The 23,566-nt window shown below is 39.3% G+C and overlaps 1 protein-coding gene across 2 annotated transcripts in view; it reads right to left on the bottom strand.

Moving 5' to 3' along the window:
• The window catches only part of NAV3 (neuron navigator 3), a 566,743-nt gene that overhangs the window by 78,486 nt on the left and 464,691 nt on the right, over nucleotides 1-23,566 (bottom strand). For both annotated transcript variants that reach the window (XM_023749753.1, XM_023749754.1), the window contains 7 exons: nucleotides 15,089-15,221; nucleotides 14,164-14,434; nucleotides 12,161-12,869; nucleotides 9,602-10,090; nucleotides 4,838-4,879; nucleotides 3,195-3,355; nucleotides 1,548-1,736 (listed from right to left, as the gene is read on the bottom strand). In XM_023749753.1, the coding sequence (XP_023605521.1) occupies nucleotides 1,548-1,736; nucleotides 3,195-3,355; nucleotides 4,838-4,879; nucleotides 9,602-10,090; nucleotides 12,161-12,869; nucleotides 14,164-14,434; nucleotides 15,089-15,221 (1,994 nt within the window). The remainder of the gene's footprint in view (nucleotides 1-1,547; nucleotides 1,737-3,194; nucleotides 3,356-4,837; nucleotides 4,880-9,601; nucleotides 10,091-12,160; nucleotides 12,870-14,163; nucleotides 14,435-15,088; nucleotides 15,222-23,566) is intronic.

Below are 23,566 nucleotides of genomic sequence, written 5' to 3'. Positions count from 1 at the left end.
CCCCTGGTGGTCAGTGTGTGTCATAGTGATCAGTCATTCCCAGTCCTTCTGCTGTTAGGGTCAGTTTGCATATTACCCATGTACTATGTAGGATAGAGGCCTGGTGCACGGGTGGGGGCCAGCTGGTTTGCCCTGAAGGGTGTCCCGGATCAGGGTGGGGGTCCTACTTGGGTGCCTGGCCAGCCTGGATGAGGGGATGATGGCTGTTTGCAGCTGGTCACATCCCCTTCAGGGTGGGGGTCCCCACTGGGGTGCCTGGCCAGTCTGGGTGAGGGGCTGAGGGCTGTTTTCAGGCTGGTGGGTGACTGAAGCTCCCAGCCTCTCCTTTTTTCTTTTTTTTTTATTCTGGGATTTGTTTACCTTCTATAGCTGTCACTGGAGCTGAGAGCCGGCTCCAGCTCTGAGGCCGCTGCCGGCTGAAAGCAGGTATCTGGGTTTGTTTAGATTCTATAATTGAAACTCTGTTGCCATCACTGGCCATTCTAAGTTCTGAGGCCGTGCTGGCTGAAAGCAGGTACCTGGGGTTTGTTTAGGTTCCATAATTGCAACTTTGTTGCATCCGGAGCTCAGAGCTGGGCTGTGGCAGGCGGGGAACCTTGGCTTCCTTCATCACTGAAGCAAGCAAGCCTCATGTTTGCTTCAGCTGCCTGGCTGCTGGCTGCCATCTTGGCTGGCAGTTAATGTGCATATCTCGCTGATTAGCCCATGGGAAGGGTAGCGAAGTTACGGTTAATTACCATGTCTCTCTATTATTAGATAGGATAGCAGAGTACGGACAATTTAATGTTTGATTTTATTCTAATCAATTTGAACTTATACATTTACTATTATTCTACCTTTAACTGATATGCTTTATAATGTGAGTGCCACGTTTCCTTTATGAGTACTTAAAAAATCATTCATTAAATCAAAGAGGAAAGTCTCCCAGGATTATTATCAACTTTGACATTTGAGGTTTTATAGTTTAGAAAATTATATACATTTGAAAATCAACTAAGCCTCCTGAATTTTTTATAAAGTGTTCATGTAGCACTTTACAAATACAAATAAATTTATTGGGACAGGTGAGAATTTCATTGCATTAAATAAGGAAATGTAACTTATAAAGCAAAAAGTAGATACAATATGAATTAAAAATGATATGATATAAAACTAACACAAGAGGGAGTTTCTGAGAACATGGTAGTTTCATAAGATAAGTTTTTTCTGGTTCTTATATCCTTGTGGCCCTTTAACAGAGATGTCAAACAAAACATTCACTCTGACATTTGATACGTGAGGGCAAATAGTAATTTTTTGCATGAGAATTTATTCTGAACTATTCTATAGTCCAGTATTAATTGAAACAATTTCTGGCATATTTCCAAATACATAAAGAAAGAAAAAGTAATGCAAATTGAAACTTCTTCAAGCTTCAGGACTCATCATATAAGAGTTCACACACTCCTTTATTTACTCTTCAGGAATTCTTGTGATATGAGTGATGTGATAGTTTTAATCTCAGAGTTAAATAAAGTAACCTCACTTGTATCTCCCTCCACACCTACCTTCTTCCATGCTGTCACGAAAGGAGCCTGAATGACTGATGGCACGGGGCCTTTCCTCCAGAGACGTGGCACTCCCACAGAGCTGGGAGTCATCGTAGAGGTCGAAGGAAGAGTCTTGAGCTGGGATGCTATTTGAGCGCATCATGCTGGGCCCGGGAAGGTTAAATTGAGACAGATTTGTTGGACTCACTGAAAAACAAAGCACACATAGCCTGTTATTATGGGGCTTGGATGATAAAACTAGCAGGTTGATAGAAAGTGAAAACGTGATTCCGATTCTTATGGAAGCATAAATCTATAGGGCGTCCCTGTTTAAGATAAGCCAAGAGTCTGCCTCTGAAATGGTCACTAACAGGTGCAGCTCTTTTCTCCCAGCACTTTCATGAGAGCAGTATGTCAATCACTAAACAAAACCAGCAAGTTACCTCTATTGTTCATGCTAGAAATATAACATGACATTTTCTGGTAGCCTATGAAGAAAAGATTGTCTTCCTAGAGTCTGCAGGTTTCCTTTTAGAGAAGAATATACCACTTTAATTGGAAAAGAAAAAACAAGAAAACTAAATTTCCGAAGCTTCCAGGCAAAGACTATCATTTTGAGTTTTGATGTAGGTCTCTTCCAGCTAAGATTCTATGTTTCCATGAGTCTAGAAGAAAGGGGTTAATTCTGAATAGCTTGAAGGGTGAGCAGAGAAAGTGAGGTAGAAAGTCATTCAAGGTGGAGGGACCCCTGGGAGCACAAACATAGATACATAGCACTTCCATGAAAGGGTGTTTAAACATCACTCTGTATGCAGGAGAGTCCACCAAATACACAGAACTTGGCAGTTGCAGGTTGATAGTAAATCTTCTATCGGTAACCCTTGCACAAGGTGAAAAAACAATCTGAGCAATTGTTATCACTCGTGGGAAGATGACAATGAGTCTTACTAGGTTTGAGATGCCTCACTGGGACTGTCATCAATCGTAAAGTTTTACCCAAAAATGTATTTTGGATGGAAAAAATGGATCTATTAAATAATAACTAGCATGTTTAAACTTCTTACATCCTTGTGTTTATATCAATGATTTTATCTTCTATACAATTGATACTAAGCACAAAGTAATCCAATGGCTAAGCTAGTTAGTGATTTTTTTTTATCATATTTGTCCAAAGTTTTTCACAGTGCATTAATTTAGTAGAAAATTTCATATGCATTTGAGGATTTTAACTTTAATAATTATTTCTATTTTTCTACAAATAAGATGATTAATTTTGTTATAAGGGTTTTTAAATACATTTTAAAGAAAACACAAGGAGATGTCTTACTCCTTTTAAAGTGTAAAAACTCCCCTAGGCTTGGAGTCGGGTGTTGGAACCAATGATTGTCTCTGCTTCTTACTAGTGGTGGGGTTTCTTTTCAGGCCTGTGCCCCTGGGATCTTAGACTGTAAAATAACAACCTATGTCAAGTTGTTGTCATGAGCAACAGACTGCATACTATTTGGAATTTATTTTCTGAACAGTAAGTAATCACACAAATAAAAGTACTCCTAGGGTGCCTTTATCGCCTCTTTAAATAAACAATTTTGGAGAGAGACACGGGAGCTCCTGTGAGGGTGGGTGGCGAAAGGAATGAGGTGAGAATGTTGTTTTAGACTATTTTACCCAAGTTTGAGAAGTGGTATTTTCCTGTTGCTGACGCTGACATGGCAGAAGGGGAGACCAGAGGCGACTGGCTGCCGGTGTCCTGCAGCCCTCCGGTGGAATGGGAGCGCAGCCACTCTTTGCCCTCTTCTTGGTTGGCCTGCCGAGATGATGGGGTGTATCTGCAAAACAGCACAGCTGAGACACTTAAGCACATCTAAAGGGGCAAAGCAACAGCCAGGGAGGGAAGCAAGTGAGAGGAGCTTACTGTTCAGACTACACAACATTCTCAAATAGATTGAATTGAATGATAAGTGCTTAGTTCTTCCAGATGATTTGACACCATCTGTTTGAATCTCACAGGGAAATGAAAAGAGAATTTTGAAAAAAAAAAGTATGCTTTTGTGAGAGATGTAGTTGAAAACTATAAACAATGAGCAGGCAGCCGAGTTAATTGAGAAGGACTCAGAAGCACAGTGCTTAGGAGGGTTCGAAAAGGGTGAAAACATAGACCGAAAATGGTGGACAAGGGAATTGGAGTGATGGTCATAGAAAAGCAGAGGGAATGGAACATAAATTAACAGCTAATATATTTACTGGTTAAAATGCCACTTGACATCATATTTAGATTTTTTTTAAAAAAGGAGGGGGAGAATGTTCTTACTTTATTAGAAAACTAGAGGCCCGATGCACAAAATTTGTGCAAGGGGCTTGGCCCTCGCAGCCACGGTGGCTTGCCTCAGCCCTCGTAGCCCTGGCTTCATCAGGAAGGTCATCCGGAAGGACGTCTGGTCTAATTAGCATATTACACTTTTATTATTATAGATACACTATAGAACAGAATCTTAAAATGGACTAATTGCAAGCTGTTTGCTATTGCTAAGGAACTGGAGATAAAAGGGATACTGTGGAAGACCTACTTGGCCAGTACTCACTTTCACCAGAATAAGTAAATTCTTAGCACCAAAGAGCAATCAATTTTTTATGTTCATACGGTGCCATAGCTCCATTATAGTTCATTTTATATCTCCCCCTCAGATAAAAGTGTGCAACAATGATGGGCATGAATTATATTTTATTTTTTATTTTTTATGATGAACTGAAAAGTTATTTTGAGATTATGTAACACTAGACTAATTAATATTTAAATTAATCTGATACATATAAGCACTCTTAAAAAAACAGAAATTAAAGCTCTTGAATTTTTACCAAAAGGATTCATTAAAAATTCATACCTAATTATAGTATTTGTCCTCTGATGATGAAAATGTATTTTGCTTGCTTCAAATTAAAGCATCCTTTCAACATTACCTGGCCACATCCTTACACTATATGGGATTTGAGGTTTTGCAAGCATATGCCCCCAACATGCAGAAGTTAGGGAAGTTAATTTTAATTTCCAGAAGTGATTTCTGCATTCTACCAAAGTTGCTGCCCCCATAAATGGTATTTACATTGGATTTAACTTGGGTCTCGTCCTCTATGAGCTTCTCTACCTGAGGGCTATCTCACCTACTCCTCAGGCCTGAGAAAGGTTTAAAAGTGATATCATCCTCAATATCAGGCGCTTCACCGCAAACAAACAAAGAGGAAGAAAGACAGCACACACAGTTTAAGTAACAACAGAGAAAGAAAGGCAGCAATTGTGCCAAGAGAATATATACCTTAGTCCCTTTTTGGGTAGTGTATTTCTGTCAAGTTGTATGCTGTTAAAACAAAGAAAATCCCTAAGGACATAATGTAAACAAAACTTCCAAGTTACACATCCAACAAAAATGGTTCTCTGTTTGAACTACACAAAATAAACTTTTTGAAACATATATTTAATGCTTAACTCTTTGAAAAAGGACTACCAAAGGTGACCAGATGTCTACTGTTGCAACACATGTGTGCTCCTTTCTAACCCATTTACAATCAATTACAATTTAGTGACAGGATTATTAGAACATAGATTAAATCATATGTTAGAATAATTCCTCTCAATATTCTATTCACCTAATAGTTTATAGGTTTTTTTCTCTTCATGCCACTCACCTAATAGTTTATAGGTTTTTTTCTCTTCATGCCACTAACTAGACTTCTGCTATGCAAGAGAAACATAGAGGTAGAATCGAGATAGACTTGCTCTATTAAGTTAAATTGACAAGTTCCAAGAGGCAGAGAAGATACAAATATTATTTAGTATTTATTTTTGTATTCAAATTACTTTTAATAAAAACCAAGGGAGATTTATTCCCATGTTCATATAAAAGAACAAATGCTATATAATAAACATCTGCTTGAAACTTAACGTGCTTGGCATCATTTATTTACATATTTTAATGAAATTAAACTATACCATTTTTGGAAATTATAAATTAGGTATTTTAAAGGCTATATGCTTTATCATTATCTATTTTAAAGAATTCTCAAAGGAATTCTCAATTAGTTGTAGAAAGAAATGAAAGAATGTGTCTGGAGAAAATGAGAAATGGCTTCTCTAAAAATAGAGGAAGAGGGTTTCAACAATTAAGCGGGACAGATCTTGAGATTTCTGTTGTAATCTCTGGCATGTGGATAACCAAGTAATACAATTAATTTGAATTTGCAGAATTATAGCTCTCTTTCATTAGAACCTCAAATGATCAAAATTAAATACACAGGATATATGCGTAATGGGATGACATGAAATTTAATTCACATTGACTTGAATTTTAATCACTCAAAATCAAAGCTAAAATGTTTTCTTCTGTGTGTACTCCATTATTTGGCTCTGCAATATAAAGCATCCAAAGGCATTCTAAAACTCTAATTTTATTTTTTGGGAGTGTCCTCATTAGGTAATTACCGTATTATGGAGAGGCCAGTTCTAATATATATCTTGACTGTAAAAGTATTTTTAGTAGTGTGGCTAAACAAACAAACAAAAAGGAATCACACTGAACAAATACAAGAAACCTCTAAACTACATTGTGTTAAAGCATTAATATGATTATAGGCCATTTTAAAAATTATCTTTTTCATGTGTACAAATTTACAAAAGTTTAACATTGTAGAGGAAATTGAATATAGGCACTGTTTTTCCAATGTTATCAATGGTATAAAAATTATATGTTTATATCATGCAGGAAACTTAATGAAAGAAAACTTAAAAAATATATATTTAAATTTACCAATGTAAGTTAAAACTTTAGGTAGAAAGTTTTATCTGTTTAAATATAAATATTAATGATTTTATAATGTAGACAATTTCCACAAACCCCGAAACATCACAAACTCATATGCCTGCAAGGGCCAGGCAGTTCATGGAAATGAGTGGAGTGGGGATTTTAGTCAATAAACTGAAAAGGACGGTCACTGTTTGTCTAAAGCCAAGAGACACTGTGCAGGACAATGAACGCCGTTTTATCAGATCGGACATTTAAAGACAAGCCAGAACTTTCTGAAGTTGGTTACTGCTTTAAATTATTTTTCAAATTTGGTTAAGTCACATAAAGCAAAACAAACAAAACAAATATGAACTGGTTATGGCCTAAGGGCTACCAATGATTAGAGTAGCTAAAGAGAAAATTATTAAAGGTTTGTGGTTTGCTTATTGCTGGTTTATTTATTATTTTATGATATTTTATCTTCTTTTAAAGATAATAAAGAGAATTTTAAAGAAAAATTAAAATCTTTATGAAAAACGGAGTCAATAGTACTAGAATACGAATATCAATAAAGTAGATATTGTAGATGAAAAGGTTAAGTCATGAGCTTCTGTTTCCCTCTATTACCTGACTCTGATTATGTGGTCTCAGGTATTTACATTGCAGCACACTTTCTTTCAGGTACGGCATTTTGGTTTCCTTAGTGTTCTCAACATTCCACTGACTGCTTAATTGTAACTAAGCCAGCATCTCTGAAGGATCTAATTTTCTCTTCAATAGATCATACACTGTTTTGAATGTGCTTTGAAGGACTATTAGTAGAAGAAACTACTTTCAATTTTTTTCCCAAGAAAGAAAAAGTACAACTTCTTATGTCAAAAATTATTTCAAATCAGTAATTTACTGGGAGGAACTAATCAATACTTATATCATATTTAATTTTCACAGTTTAATAGTCATCGATATATTTTACTAAGAATCAATGGCAAACATTAACTTACTCAAAATTAATTTAAAGTTTGCTTTAGAAAAATTGTTCATCTGGCTATTTCTAATATTAGAAGACTCTCATTTGTAAAACTGGTCTATTTCAAAGAATGCACAACAGTTAAAGATTTGCTTAAAGAGAATAAGTAACTGCCTTTTGCCAGTGCATTTGTATAGTGAAAATGTATATTGGCTTCTAAAATATAGATCAAGGTAAAATATTAACATTGCATTTATGTTATATATATAAAATTATAAATATATCATCTGGATTCATTTGAGGGCTAATTACCTGGTTACAAATAGTTAGTTGATTATTATTTTGAATTTTTAATGTCTGAATGAGAAAGAAATAGGTCCATGGCTAAACAATCAATTTGCTGCAGTCATGTTTATGATTAAAAATCAGTATTTTGGAGGGTATTTTGATGAATAAAGAATAACTTATTTGCAATGTGCTTGATTTGGTTATAAGATTGTTATTTGGATTCCTCACATATCAGTAAACTATCTAGGATACATTCATTAAAACTATAGGTTGCTAATATATTTTCAATATAATTTCATTTACTTGTTAGAATTTTTGCAAATGACATATGAGGATACCCATTTACCTGTAAAGTGCTGAAACTCAAATCTAAGATGCTGTAGGAAGCTAACTTCTTAGATCAAAAATTAAATGCAACAGTACTTATACCAGTGCTTTTGTGTATGCACCTGGTATTTATATATGCTGCCCATAATGACAAACCCAGAGGGGAAATATCACCCAGCTGCTTATTCTGTTTCTCCTGGCACAGTTTTTTGTGAGGAAAAGTATATTTTGTAATTAGCAGTCTACCATAAGAAATATCAAGCATCAATGTTACAATTAGCTTTAAAATTCTTTTCTCAAGGGGAAGTCTCATTTGCATGGCTGTCCATGTGCCATTGTTAGGGGAGTGGGAAGTAAGTGGGATGGCAGCAATGTTTTGCTCTGGGTTTTTATTTCAGGGAGGCAAGAGAAACAGGGAAGAGCAGTGGGAAATCTTACATTGAGGGACAACTGGTATACCGTAGTGAGTGTTTGGATAAGGGCTTCAGTTGATGTCTTTAAAAATGATTCTGGGAGTAAGGCTGGAAGTCTGGAAAAGTGGTGATATGCCAGTATCAATACTAGACTGACAAAGATTTAAGGCAGGGTCCGGAGGGGACCTTTTTTTTTTTTTGCCAAGGGCAATTTGTATATTTATAACATTATTCATAGACCATACAAAATTACCAACTTAAAAATTAGCCTGGTATATTTGGTCAAACATTCAATGAACTCACTCCTAATGCCTTGGCAGGACCAGACCAAATGATTTCGTGGGCCTTTAAGGCTCGCAGGCCGGACGTTCCCCACTCCTGGTTTAGGGAAGGTTATCAGGCATTTTCAGTGACTAGTAGTGCTTTCACAAATAACAGGATTAAGGTATGTGCCCAAGACCTTTTTTTTCTTTGAAAGCTTTAAGTGTGCCCAGAAACAAATAGCTGTAAGTTCATTAAAAAAAAGTGGTAGTTTTAAGATATTTTCCTGGGGGAATGAGTCAATACCAAAATATATGAGAAAAGAATTTTGTGGGGAGAGAATCTAGATCCACTTTAGTCAACAGTGGTGCTTTCTAGTAAGTATATCAGGTAAGAAATGCCTCATTATGCTTTTCATTTTAATTTTTAAAAACCCATAACTCATTAAACCAATGAGAAATATCTTGTAATGAGATATATTTTCAAGGGGCCTAATAAAAATGTCACTGGCGTTATTATAATTTTCTCTAAGAATTCATATCTGACAATTGATTTTTTTTTTCTAATTCAACTAGGATTCCAAAGTGGTCCATTTGCTATTTTTCCACAGAAGTGCTCATAAGCAAATTTAACATATTGCTCAGAGCATAATTATAGAATCGATTTAAATTTGGTCTTTAAAAATGCTTAAATTACCATAAGGAGCTGTGTTGTCCTGGAGCTTAAGCCAAATCATTAAAGTGGCTTGAGAAGACATCATTTAAGACATAAGTGCATGCTTTGAATTTTATTCCAATTGCCTGTTGGGTATGTGTATGAATTCATATCAAGAAACTTAATTATCCAATTATCCTATCCTTAAAGATTTTTTTTCTTGTGCAAATCTGGTAATAAGAGCAAATGAAAGGCCCGTTCGCATCAATTTTATGTCCCTTTGCAACGTGGTAGTCCCACTGAAATCACAGGGCTTTAATGGGGAAGGGGGTGGGCAGCGTGCGGGGAGGCGGGGGTGAGGGCTTCATCAACGCCTCCAGGAAAGCTCACCTTTCTGAGAGAGTAGATCTCACACTACCCGTTCTCATGAGCAGGCTCTGAACCTCGTGAGTGCCTGTGGTCAGTCCAGACAGGGAGCCATGATGGCTGAGGGGGAGGTCAATGGACTCAGAGCTCGTATGGAGGCTAGTCATGGACTGGTAACTCGGAGTGTCCTTGCTGCCTGCAGAGGAACTGCTCAGATTGGCAGCCCACACGAGACCACCTGACGTGAAAGAGTGAACCGATGCTGGGCTGGACGCCAACGAGTGACTTAAGCTTATAACATCTGTGGTTAAGTCTGAGGGTTTATTGAAGAGAGGGCTGCTGCTGCCACTTAGCCCACCAGCACTGCCCATGCTGCCCGTACCGGACGACGGTGATTCCAGACTGCCTTGGCGCGCTAATGTGGTACTAGGACTGGGCATTACTGAGGAGGATTTCACACCCTCAGTATTAGGTGCAGAGGCAGATTTGCCACCTGCCTTGGCACCAAACAACCTAAAAGAAAAACAAATAACAACTTCAGTTGTTCCGAGAAACTAATATCCACATTTAATATTAAGGGTTCAGTACACAGAGCCAAGCGTGCTTGGGGGTCCCCAGCTACCAAGCACTTCCTGTCTCTATGTTAATGAACTTGGTAAGCTTGAACTTTTTAATCTACTGCTAAAGATCTCTCAGATCACCATTAGGGTAAGTCCACACTGGGATGGAGGGAGTGGGCAACCCAAAATCAACCAGACATGAAAATCCCTGGCTTTCACAATGTAAGGGACATTGAGAATCTTTCACGAAAATTAAGTAGTTTGACTGCATTTGCTGTTACCTATTTATAGAACCATTATAATGAAACAACTTCTACGCATTCGGTACATCAGAAACATTTTTAACACTTTATTCAAGTCTAAAAGGAATGCGTAAGGCAAGGTTTGGGAGGTTATGTTGCACAGTTGCTGGCCTGAGTAACCGTCAGGAAGAAGTTGGTTAGAAATAATATTTGACACTACTGGCAACATGTCAGCTTGGTCTTTATTTTCCCCAAGAAAGGCCAAAGGATTTTATGTCAGTTGCCAGTACTATTCAAATTCATATTTTTGTTAGAGATTTGAAACATAGTTGGTGCAAAGTTAGATGTTGGAGCTTGGTTCAGAAAACATTTTAGTTTTGTAAGTGAAGATGATATTATCAAATTTATGTAAATATGGAAATAAAGTGATATGAAGTAATGGCATAATGATTGCTAATTAAGTTGCAATGAAATCCATATTTCCTATAGTGAAATATTTTATGACGAATATGAGAAATTGTTTCATAGGTAATGGGCCACTGGAGGGCACTACTGGCTTTTACTTAAGCGATGGAAATATTTACTCTCACTACAAGCCATAGTTTATTCTTTCTGATGAGAATCAACATTTCAAAAAGCCAGTTCTTCAGGATTAATATTTCTACTGAGGAAAACACCCTCTAGTTTTTCAAACAATCATGTATCTGAGATTGCTTGAAATGCAAATGTTTTGAGACTCTTTTTCCCTCCCAGATAGTAAGGTTTTTGGTTTAGGCACTATAATAAAAACAAACATTAAAAATACTTAACATGTAATAGCATATAAATCATACTCTATTATTTCACAGTTGAGGAAACATACCCGCAGAGGTTTAACTATTTGTCCCAAGTCTTTAACTGTATGTCTCTTCCTGTCACTTAGAACAGATAGATATTTAAAGATAGTGATATTTCAGTGCAGAACTCTACATATTCAATAACAAAGACAGTCCTGGTGCAGAAACCAAGCCATTTTTCTTACCACACTCATGTCAAAGAAAGCTGATGAGAGTTAGAAAACCTAGCGCATTCCTTATTTGTTATCCTATACCCAACATCAGAATGCTTTCAAATTCTGTCAATCATAGTTTACCTTACTTTTCAAAAAAGGTCAAGATACAGTAGTACATAAATGTGTCCAGCATACTCTGTTACAAGGAACACTTCCTCTAGCTTCATGATCATCAACTCATTAAGAGCAGAAGGATAACAAATATTGGAAATGAATAATAATAGTCATAAAGATTATTTTCTTTACTTTATTTTTAATCATGAAAAAAGAGACGAAAATCTATGGAAATTTACAAGCTATTACTCTATCTTTTCACTTCCCCTAGGTATTGCTATGTGCATTTAAGTCTCTTATAAATGTTGTTTATGTTGCTAATCCTATATAATAAAAGGCTAATATGCAAATTGTCCCCTTGACCTGGAGCTTGACCAGGAATTTGATCAGGGGGTGGGGCCAGCCAAACAACCACCCATGGCCCCTCCCCCTAGCCCCTACCCCACCTCAGCCTCTAGTATTACCAGGTACAATAATAGTAAAACTGGAAAGTATGAGCATTTCTCAAAATGAGCACCACTTTTATGCTATTTAGATGATCAGTTTCTTAAAACTCAATGTACTAAAAAATGGAATAAAAGAATCTAAGATATATGTGTCTCAGAATATATTTGTATATACGTATATGTCATTTTGTATCTTCCCAGCCTCATGTCATCACGTGACCCATGCTTACCTTCGGAATGTAGGTGAGGCAATGTCAGGATACTTGGATCCTGGCTGCCTGAGCCCTTGTGTCCCACAGGCACTGGCAGAGGTGGGGCTGGATTTGGGGGAACCTGACAAAGAAACACTCTCTGAATCGGAGACGGCCACTTTCTCCTTTTCCTTGTCTGTCTGGTTGACAGTGACTGGGCTGGAGCGCCCTGACCCAATCTTAGTGGGCTCTCTCAGCTTGGAGGTGGTGGCACCCGCTGACTTGCTGCTGACGTTGGAGTCGATGCTGCTGGTGCTGGACCGGTGGCCGCCCCGGCCGGGGATGCCGCTGGCGCTGGACTTGGAGGGGCGGGGCAGGCTGCGGTACTGGAGCGAGGCCTTGGAACTAGCATGCAACACCACGTCATCCTGGTTCTGGGAGCCGTCCAAACTGGTTTTCCTCCCGGCATTTGACTTCCCACCAATGGCAGCGGATTTGGGGATTTTACCCAGCGTGGCCGATCCACCGGTGATGGTGGCTCCGCTGCTCGTGATCACGGGGGATGACCCTACTCCGCTTGGCTTCTTAAACCCGAAAGATCCCGTGGCAGTGGACCTGGCAATGCCCGAGGGGGGCTTTTTCCCCTCATCCCCGCTGCTCTTCCCTGCATCTGAAGGAGACCTCTGCAGCGAGGATCCTTTCAGGGGAGCCTTCCCTTTCTCAGAAGCTTTGGTATCATCGGTTTTCCCTAGTTAATGAGAAAGACACACATTTATTGGCCTGCACATTGTGATTTCATAATGATATTTCTTTCAAGAATCTGTCAAAGGTGAATACATCTTTATATGACTTCAGTTCCTAGATATTTATATTTTTTAGATCTAAATAGGAATACACTCTAATATATCGAGTAAAAAGCTGCAAAAATAGGGCTATTAGACAAATGTGGTGAGAGATCAGGAAAATCATTGAAAACACATAATTATGCTATTTATTATTGCTGTATATCTTGCAACTCTTCCTTTATACGGGTAGCACTTCACCCAATAAAGTTAAGTACTAGAAAAAGAGTTCATTTGAATATCTGTGAGATGATTACATTTGGAGTGCCCTGGTACCTCAGTACTTCAGGTGGCACTATTTAAAATTAGGCACCATTTAAAAAGTAGGGAGAGAGTCTTAGGGGAAAAGAAAAAGGATGCTACAGTTTCGAAGAATTCTTTCATAAAGTTTAATTCATAAATGATGTTCCAAATCTCCAGCATTCTAACCCATTAGATTAAAGTGGTTGATCTTGCCTCTCAGAGTTGGTAGTGAAACTTTGAGGCATTAACATAACTATTCCAAACTTTCACAAGGCAGTCAGAATGAAAGCAATCTTCTTTTTAAAAAATTAGACAGCCTTATTTTACTACCATGTGATGAGAAATGGCTGTGGCAAAATAAAGATACTGAATAACTCCAAATATGACAGTAATTTCTAGAGAATGCTTAGATTATTATAGATATGTGGAAGAATCCTATATAATAAAAGCCTAATATACTAAGTGTCCTATCGTCCAGTCGCCTATTCAACCAATCAAAGCATAATATGCTAATGATATGCTAAGGTTGCTCAACCACTCGCTATGACATGCACTGACCACCAGGGGACAGACACTCTGACCAGTAGGTTAGCTTGCTGCTGGGGTCCAGCTGATCAGGACTGAGCAAGACGGGCCAGACACACCCTGGAGCCCTCCCGAAGTCCTTCCCTGACTGGCCAACTTCCGGCCTCCCTCCCTGTGCCTGGTCATGCACCAGTGGGGTCCCTCTGCCTGGCCTGCACCCTCTCGCAATCTGGGATCCCTCAGGGGATGTCGAAGAGCCAGTTTTGGCCTGATCCCACAAGCCAGGCCAAGGGACCCCACTGGTGCACAAATTCATGCACTGGGCCTCTAGTGATTTAATAAAAAGAAAGCTATTATTAAAGAGAACGAAGATTAAATGGAAACAATACATTGAAACACTTTTGCAGAGCAGCTGCCCATTGACAAGCCTACCAGGGGTCTTGAGAGCACTTGTTCCAGCTTTCTGCCTAGACGATGTCCCTCCCTGGGCAGACATGCCCCTTCTCCAGGAACCTGTCTGGGAAACAGCCAGGGAGGCTTTCTGCCCTGCCTTCTCAGGGTCTTCAGGAAGTCCTGAGGAAGCGCCCTTCCACTTGCCGCCACCATCCCCGTGGCTGTCGAAGTCTTCTTCTGCTTTTTTCAGCTCCTCAGTGCCATCCCACGTCTCATCCGTGGTGGGACGTTTCTCCGAATCTGTCTTCAGCTATGAAGAAAATATTACAGAAAAACTTTGTGCAGAAAAATCTATAAAGTGTGAATCAGGCACTGAAATTTATATTCCGTCAACTGGTTAGAAAGCAAACAAACACTGATTTATATTTCAAAAGAATTCCAAAACTTTCTCATTTTTTTCTATGTCTTCATTTACATTTCACAAATTTTAGCCACATAATTATCACTTGTACATATTAGAGAATGTCAGCATAAATATGTGTGCAGAAAACCCTAATTAAACACTTTAGAGAAGAGGTCATTTTTTTCTATGTCAAATCTAACAAGAAAAAGTAAGACAAGATCAAACTTAACTATCTAATATCTATTCTTGATTTACCATCCTCAAGAGATCCAGTAACTTATTTCAGAGATAAATATAATATTAATCAACAACTATTCAAATTTAGAGTATTAAAATATTTTTAGATTTTAAAAAATTATATCCATATTATTAAGAGAGATATGGCAACATACATCTTTCTGGGTTAGATTTTAACCAATAGAACATATATATACACACAAGCTGCTTCAGTTTATGCAATTATTTCAGATTAGGAGATTATGTTACACTTATTTCTAATATATAATAATTTGGGGTAAAATCTGGCAAAAGCACTGGAAAAAGAAAGCAGGTGACTCTCACCTGTGTGTTCTTCCTGGAAGGGAGAGTGATGTTGGAATAAGAGCTGACGGAGGACGCTGTGTTCAAGTCATCGGTGCTGATGTTATCGAGGGTGTCGCTGAGGCCACTGCTCACCGAACTGCTGTCATCCCAGCTAAAGGCAAGACATGCAGCAGCAGTGAACTCCACACGGGTTGCACAATGCTAGTCACCTCATTTCCATGTGACCCTAATCGTGCTTTCAGAAGACAATCCTTTCTTTTGATCTTATGATGAAAAGTTATTCACTGTCCATTTTTAGAAAATAATATTAATAAGAATTGAATGCAGACCTGAGAATAACCTTATCTGGTATTTGCAAAGAATTAGTGTCTTGAGCAGATTCGGGTTCTGGGGGGAATATATATATATATAGACTGAATGGAAACCCTGATACAAACATTACATAGTATCAGGAAAGAATAACATTACCCATGCCTCCCCCTTCATCCCCTCCGGAAACAGTCATCAGGGGTCACATAGCACCTAAGAATTCACCCTTTATTCTAAATATAAAGAAAACAAAACAAAACTGTGCTTAAGTCAGAAACCATAAAGTCATCCTTCATTCTTTGTCCTACCTTAGTAACTATTTCCAATCATTCACCAAATCTTGAACACTGAGATTCATTCTATCACAGCATCCCTCTTGTCAGACCTCACAGTATCTGGCCAGTACAATCTGGCCTTCTTGACTTTGGTCTTTCTTAATACAACTTCACCAGCTAAAGTTGGGCCAACGGTCAAAAGTTCACATCTGGCCATGCCACTCTCTTCCTTAACACTCTTCAAAGAGTTCTCTTTCCCAAAGCAGTAGATTCTCAAGTGGAATGTACCGGCCCCATGGGACACACGAGAAATCCATTGAGGCATAAAAAAACATCCTGAAATTCTGAATATATTTGGTTTTGATCCAAAGAAGAATGCGTAAAATGGGCTAACATGGGCACTGTCACCTAGTCAATGTGTCATATGATGCAGAAGTAAGGATTAAGCAGGGTCACCTGAAGGAGAATGGGGCTCCTGAGTGCAAAGGGGGAGAGCACAGTTCTATCGTTTACTGGTTGGTTCTTAGTCTGCTGTGATGCAGTGCTGCTGCTTACCTGTGCTCCATTCCATGAACTCATGCACCCTGGGTACAGATATCAGATAGAGGCAAAAGCTGAGTTTCACAAAATGGATAAGGGGCTTTTTAAAAGACCCCCTATAAGTAATCCACACGTTGAAGAAAATATCTATATGTGTGCTTTAGGAGTCACATAAATTAAAAATAATAGTGATGCATTGAGATAACATATGAAAACAACTAAAAGTGGTATTGTCAAGAAGAAAATTTGAATTTATAGCAAGTATTGTTAATGTGATCCCTCTCTAGGTGTGTTTTGGGATTGAGATATTAGGTACTGATAGCATAAAGTATCATGATTACCAAAGGCATTTATAAATTAGATTATTATCAATAACAACTGTATTTTTCATGAGAGCAAAGAGGTATTTTGTATTACTGTAGTAAATATCTGTCATTTGTGGCTGTTCAAATCTTTTGAATACTCTCACTATACCTCATTTTGATAATTTCCTACATTATGAGTCTTACCTTCCCAAGGTAGACTACAAAAACACTCACATTTCTATTTCTCCTGATAGACAGTACAGCATGTAACACAGTGCTTGTCTATCATATGTACCCACAGAGTCACAAATGTGGAAAACAGTCTTCTGGGAAACATAGCAGCAGAGTTGCTCAGTTCTCCATCGGCAGTGGCTGATATCTGGCCAAGTGTCAGCGGTACCCACTGGAGAAAGTGGTGATGCCCTGTGGCTATGGTTGGTTAAGAGCCTGCAAAGAGCCTGGTTCTCCAATCATACCAAAAATCCAGAGAGCCTTCCAATATCCTATAATTCCTTAAATTAGCCAGAGTAGATTCTGCAGTTTGCACATAAGAATCTCAATCAATACATTCATAATTCAAAATTTATTATTTCTTATTTACAATATCCTTTATATTTTTCACTAGAGGCCCAGTGCACGAATTCGTGCATGGGTGGGGTCCCTCGGCCTTGCCAGTGATCGAGGCCCATTGGGGGTGTCTCCCCCAGTCCGGATAGGGCCATGGGAGCAAGCCAGTGGGGGAGGGACCGCGAGAGGTTGGCTGGCCACCAGAGGTTGGCTGTGGGAGCGCGCTGGCCACCAGTGGTTGGCTGTGGGAGCGCACTGACCACCAGGGGGCAGCTCCTGCATTGAGTGTCTGCCCCCTGGTGGTCAGTGCACATCATAGCAACCAGTTGACTGGTCCTTCTGTCGTTAGGTCACTTAGGCTTTTATATACACTGAGTGGCCAGATTATTATGACCACCTGACATTTGCTGGCAAATTAGCTATAATTTCATGCTAAAGTTGCTAGAGGGCCAGACCATTATAAATAGGGAAGCAGGGTGTTTACCACGAGAGTAGAAGTGATTTTTTTTTCCTGAAGATATGGGTAAACAATGTGATTTAACAGCCTTTGAACGTGGGATGATTGTTGGCGCTTGGAGACATGGAGCGAGTATCAGCAAAACAGCTGAATTCGTTAAATGTTCAAGAGCAGCTGTTGTTAAAGTGTTTAAAGACTGGACTGTCAGCCCAAAATCTGGGTCTGAACATGCGAATTGTGGCCGTCAGTGACTAGTCAATGTTAGGGCATAATGGAGAGTGGCAACACTGGTACAAGACAATGGAAGGGCAACAGTGCATCAAATTACTGCAGATCTTAATCAGGGATCCTCTCAAATGATCTCTGAACGCACTGTGCCCCATACACTGCATTGTATGGGATATGGAAGCCGAAGGCCTGTTCGAACACCTTTGCTGTCTGCAGTTACCAAGATAAAACGTCTCCAATTCGCACAGGAATACAAGCATTGGACAGTCAAGCATTGGAAAAAAGTCATGTGGTCCGATGAATCACATTTCCAGTTGCATCATGCAGATGGCAGAGTGAGAATTGGGCAGAAACAGCATGAAAGCATGCACCCCACATGCATGAGTACAACCCTTCAAGCTGGTGGGGGCAGTGTTATGGTTTGGGGCATGTTTTCCTGTCATGATTTGGACCCTTTAATTCGTGTGGAACAATATCTGAATAGCACAACATACCTAAGTATCGTTGCTGATTAAGTTCATCCTATCATGTTGATGGTGTATCCCAATGGAGATGGCTTCTTCCAAGACAATGCACCATGCCACAGTTCTCATATTGTGCAGGAGTAGTTTCAAGAACATGAGGGAGACTTTACCTTGCTTAGGTGGCCCCCACAATCACCAGATCTCAATCCAATTGAGCATTTGTGGGACAAAGTTCAAAGAGCCATCAGGCAGTTGGTTCCACAACCATCAAATCTCACAGAACTGGACAGTGCTATTCATCAGGCATGATGTCCGATTCCTCACATCACCTTTCAACATCTTGTGGAGTCAATGCCAAGAAGAATCGCCGCAGTATTGAAGGCAAAAGGTGGCCCAACGAAGTGCTGATGGAGTGGTCATAATAATCTGGCCACTCAGAGAGGCCCAGTGCATGAAAATTCATGTATTGGAGAGAGGTCCCTCAGTCTGGCCTGCCCCCTCTCACAGTCTGGGAGCCCTCAGGGGATGTCCTACTGACGGCTTAGGCCCGCTACCCCTGGGAGGAGCAGGTGTAAGCTGCAGTCTGGTCTCCCTCCCCAAGAGGCGACCAGGCTGATCAAGCGAAGGCACCACCCCCATCACCCCGCTGCTGCTGCCACTGCTGGCTGCAGAGGCTGCGAGGCCTGATCCCTGGGCCTTGCAGCCACTGGGTCTCACAGCTGCCTGAGCCCCGGGCCTCGCAGCCACCGGGGCTCACGGCTGCCTGAGCCCATAGCTGCCATGAGCACCAGGCCTCGCATCCGCCAGAGCTTATGGCTGCTATAAGCCCCAGGCCTCTCAGCCACCAGGGCTCAAGGCTGCCTGAGCCCACAGCTGCCTGAGCCCTGGCCTCGTAGCTGCTGTGGCTTTGTCCAGATGGACGTCTGCCCTAATTAGCATATTACACTTTTATTAGTATAGATACCTGTATATGTTATTTATAAACTATCTTCTCACAGTAATTCATACATATAAGTTATACGAATATAAATATACACATTTTAATAATCACTAGTTTAAAGCACAGTTCAGGCTCCTTAAAAAGACACCAAGGCTATTCCTTATGTGGCTCTAGGTCACATCTTCAGTGTCAACATTTCGCATGCCCTGCCTCACTTTCTGAACTTTAACTTAGAACTGCATTCAGTTCCCATCACCATTATGTTATTTCCAACCTCTGCTATTGCTCGAGCTACCCCTTGTCTATCTGACCAAGTGATCCTTACCTTTATAAGACCTTTTTCAGTAAGCCTCTTTGCTCTCTGCTGTCAGGATGGATTAGTTAGCTCTCTTCTGCCCTGCCATAATACCATGTACAGTCTTATAGGACTGGATTTGACACATTGTTTAATAAATCAATAAAACAGGTTTAAATGGACCATTAGTCTCTGATCTTTGTAAGATGCATAATTTTTCTTTGAATTTCTATTATTTAAGTCAATTACTAACACCTAAATGTTGAATAAAGTCTTCTGTTTCATGGAGATTAAGAGGAAAGCAATTATGGAGGTAATATCTCACACTTTAAGTGAATTTTAAAGGAATGCCTAGCACACAATATATCCTGCATTCAAATAATAAAATTAAACAAAAAGGTAAAATTTATAATGAGTATTTTTAAAGTGATTATTTGTCTGGTAAGGAGATAGACATCAATATTTCTAATAATAGCTTCTATCAATTTAAATCCTAGCATCAGTGGCTATAAAGTTAAATGTAATAATTCTTATTGGAATCACAACCACCACATATGTCCTGCATTAAAACCACTGAAGTTTCATGTGAACACAATATTGTTGTGGTTAAAATGATATAAATAGAGGTGCTTAGCTGGTATATTCACTTAAACTTGCTATTCTGAATTTTCTATCTCACAGGGTTGTGTGGGAAGCAAATATATCACTTACGTGGGCATTTTATAATACCTTTCATTTTTCCATCTTCTCAATCTACTATACTACTAAGACTCAAATTCTATAATCTCATTTTTGGACCACCATCTTCTTTCTATACTTTGAGTACTCTAAAATCTACTCATTTCTAATTGTCATATATATTTATAGATACTTTCTATTATCTATTGTTAAGTCTTCTTGTGTATTTTACTCCACTGAGCTTTGTATCAAATGGTCCAGTACCCAAAGATACTAGAGGAAAAGGATCGCTAAAATGATAGTCTAACTAGTAATATATTCTAGTTCTTGCCACCATATACTCTTCCATATCTGTCCTGATTTCATAGTAATTAAATATATATTTTCTTCTTTCTCATTTTGGAGAATAACAAAAAGTCAACTAATTATAATGACTAATATAATAATATTTTATTATAATATTATATACATTATATTATGTTATTATAATATAGTATTTTTTATATATTTTATTATCTATAAAAACTATAATGACTGAATGCATATAGGTTCGAGTTATCTAACTTCAGATGATTTCTCAGGGCTCCCTAGAAATTTTGTTTTATCCAAAAGTAATTTTTTTTTTCAAATTCCAAAGGCATAGTGTTATTTCTCTCTTTTCCTCTGGATTCCAAGATCTTTCTCTTAATACTTTACTGAAATTATTTTCACAATGGTCAATGACATCCATGAATTGAATGCTTATTATGTGTTCTACTCTTATAATATTACTAGAGGCCTGGTGCACGAAATTTGTGCATGGGGGGGTGTCCCTCAGCCCGGCTTGCACCCTCTACAATCTGGGAATCCCTCTCACAATCCGGGACCATTGGCTCCTAACTGCTCACCTGTCTACCGGCCTGATCACCCCAACCGCCTCTGCCTGCCAGCCTGATCACCCCCTAACCGCTACGCTGCCAGCCTGATTGCCTCAACTGCCCTCCCCTGCCAGCCTGATCGCCCCCAAATGCCATCCCCTGCCAGCCTGATAGCCCCCTGTTTGCTTCCCTGTACTGGCCTGATCTCGCCCCTAACTGCTTGCTCCCCTGTGCAGGCCTGATCTTACCCCTAACTGCTTGCTCCCCTGCTGGCCTGATCGCCCCTAACTGCTTGCTCCCCTGCTGGCCTGATTGCCCCTAACTGCTTGCTCCCCTGCCGGCCTAATTGCCCCTAAGTGCCTCTGCCTCGGCCCCCACCACCGTGGCTTTGTCCGGAAGGAAGTCGGACATCCAGAAGATGTCCAGTCGACCTGGTCTAATTAGCATATTACCCTTTTATTAGTATAGATCTAATCCTCCAACAAATCTATGAGATAGGCATTAGAATGGAAGAGGTTCAGCTAGGTCAGTGGTCGGCAAACTCATTAGTCAACAGAGCCAAATATCAACAGTACAACGATTGAAATTTCTTTTGAGAGCTAAATTTTTAAAACTTAAACTATATAGGTAGGTACATTGTTATTAACTTAATTAGAGTACTCCTAAGGCTTAGGAAGAGCCACACTCAAGGGGCCAAAGAGCCGCATGTGGCTCGCGAGCCGCAGTTTGCGGACCATGGAGCTAGGTTAAATGACATGCTCAAGATCCCATGATGGAGCTGAAATGTGCATCCAGGAATTACGTCACAGAGCTTGCTTAGTAGCATGCTCCCCTGCCTGCCAGCTTTTCACCCCTTCTCTCTTAAAATATATCAATGCAGAGCCTAGAAGGCTCCCTGCAAACTTCCCTGGAGTCCTCAGAATCCTCTTCATTGGGATTCCCCTGAATTCCCCAATATTCAGAACTTAATTTTAATTCACTTTAGACATTCTTTCTTGGAAATTTCCTAGTCTTCCACAACTTTGATATCACTCCCATGATCATGACACTCATTCACATCTCTAAGCCAGACTTCTCTTCTGACTACAGGGTCAACATTTCTACTAGAAGTTTCTCAAGGATGTCCTATCAACATCTCAAATTCACTCTGCCTAGATTACATAACTTCTCATTAAAAATTATTTTCCCTCTTCTTTATTTACATTTCTTGTTAATTCTTCTGCCAGGCAATATTAGTATTATTACCTTTCTTTACTTGCTTAGCTCCGTTCTTAAGTTTTCCCTATTCCTTGCAAATCCATCTCAGCTATAGGTAACATAGCCATCTTGACTGGTCTTGCTTGTCTCTCCTTCCAAAAAAAAATATATTTAGCAAGTATATTCTTTTATTCATTAAGTGATGAATAAAATATACTTCTTCTCCTTAAAGAACTCAGTGTTTACTGTGGAGCACAAACATTTAAACAAATTATTATAATATAAAGGCACTGTAATAGAGGTGAATGTTAAATGTATGGCAGAGCAGAGCTACCATAACTTATTTTAAAAGTTAAAGAATTTCTTCATGATAGGGACAGGGTAGAGTGACAAGATAAAGTCTATGTTAATCACTATATTGTAGCATATACACCTGTTATAACAATTTGTGTGTGTACTTTTCTATCTTTATTGGTCATATTCTGAATTACCTGAAGTCAGGGACAGTGTTTTATTTATCTTTACAATCCTAGAATAGAACATGGTGTCTACGATTGAATAGATGACTAGTAGATGTTTGTTAAATGAATGAAAGTTTTACTTTTGAAAATGCTGCTTATAGCCAGTAATGTCTACAAATTGGATTGTATCCAATAAATGTAGATTTTGAGAAAAAAAATTGTTCAACATATTTCTTTGCTAAGTAATCCTAAAGGAGCAAATTTTGATTGATAACAACATTATTTTCCTAATCTGAAAGTTTTGTGATTTGACATTCATCTTTGATTTTTCAGATACAATTCTTCCTAGCCAGGATACAATTAATTAATTAATCTTATTTATTATGGCACATTTAATTAAGTTGAAAAAACCTCATAGAACATAGGTTTTTACTGAAGAAAAAATTTACTCATATAAATAGCTCTGAGTAGTAGGTCTCATACCGCATCAATATATTTTTCCATCCTTTCATTTTTAATTACATTAAGATGTGCTAAGAATTCTTGACTATCTATATATATATAAAGAGCCAGGGGACGTCACATCTGAAACAACCAAATGGACGACCGAACAGGCTGAGTGGGGCAACAAGGCTGGCAGAGGGGTTATTGAGGGACGACCAAACGACTGCACACCAGGCTGCGTGGGGCGACCATGCCAGCAGGGGGGTTAATGAGGGACGACCAAACAACTGAGCAGCAGGCTGTGTGGCGCGACCAGGCCGGCAGGGGGGGGGTCAGTGAGGGACGGCCAAATGACCGAGCAGCAGGCTGTGTGGGGCGACCGTGTCAGCAGAGGGAAGCAGTAAGGGATGACCAGGCCGGCGGGAGGGCAGTTGGCGGCAACCAGGCCAGCAGGGGGGGCAGTTGGGGGTGATCTGGCC

The sequence above is a fragment of the Myotis lucifugus genome, unplaced genomic scaffold, assembly GCF_000147115.1.
Source record: "Myotis lucifugus unplaced genomic scaffold, Myoluc2.0 scaffold_9, whole genome shotgun sequence".
Lineage (NCBI taxonomy): Eukaryota > Metazoa > Chordata > Mammalia > Chiroptera > Vespertilionidae > Myotis > Myotis lucifugus.
The sequence above is the reverse complement of the archived record's forward strand: the minus strand, read 5'-3'. Positions and strand labels throughout refer to the sequence as shown.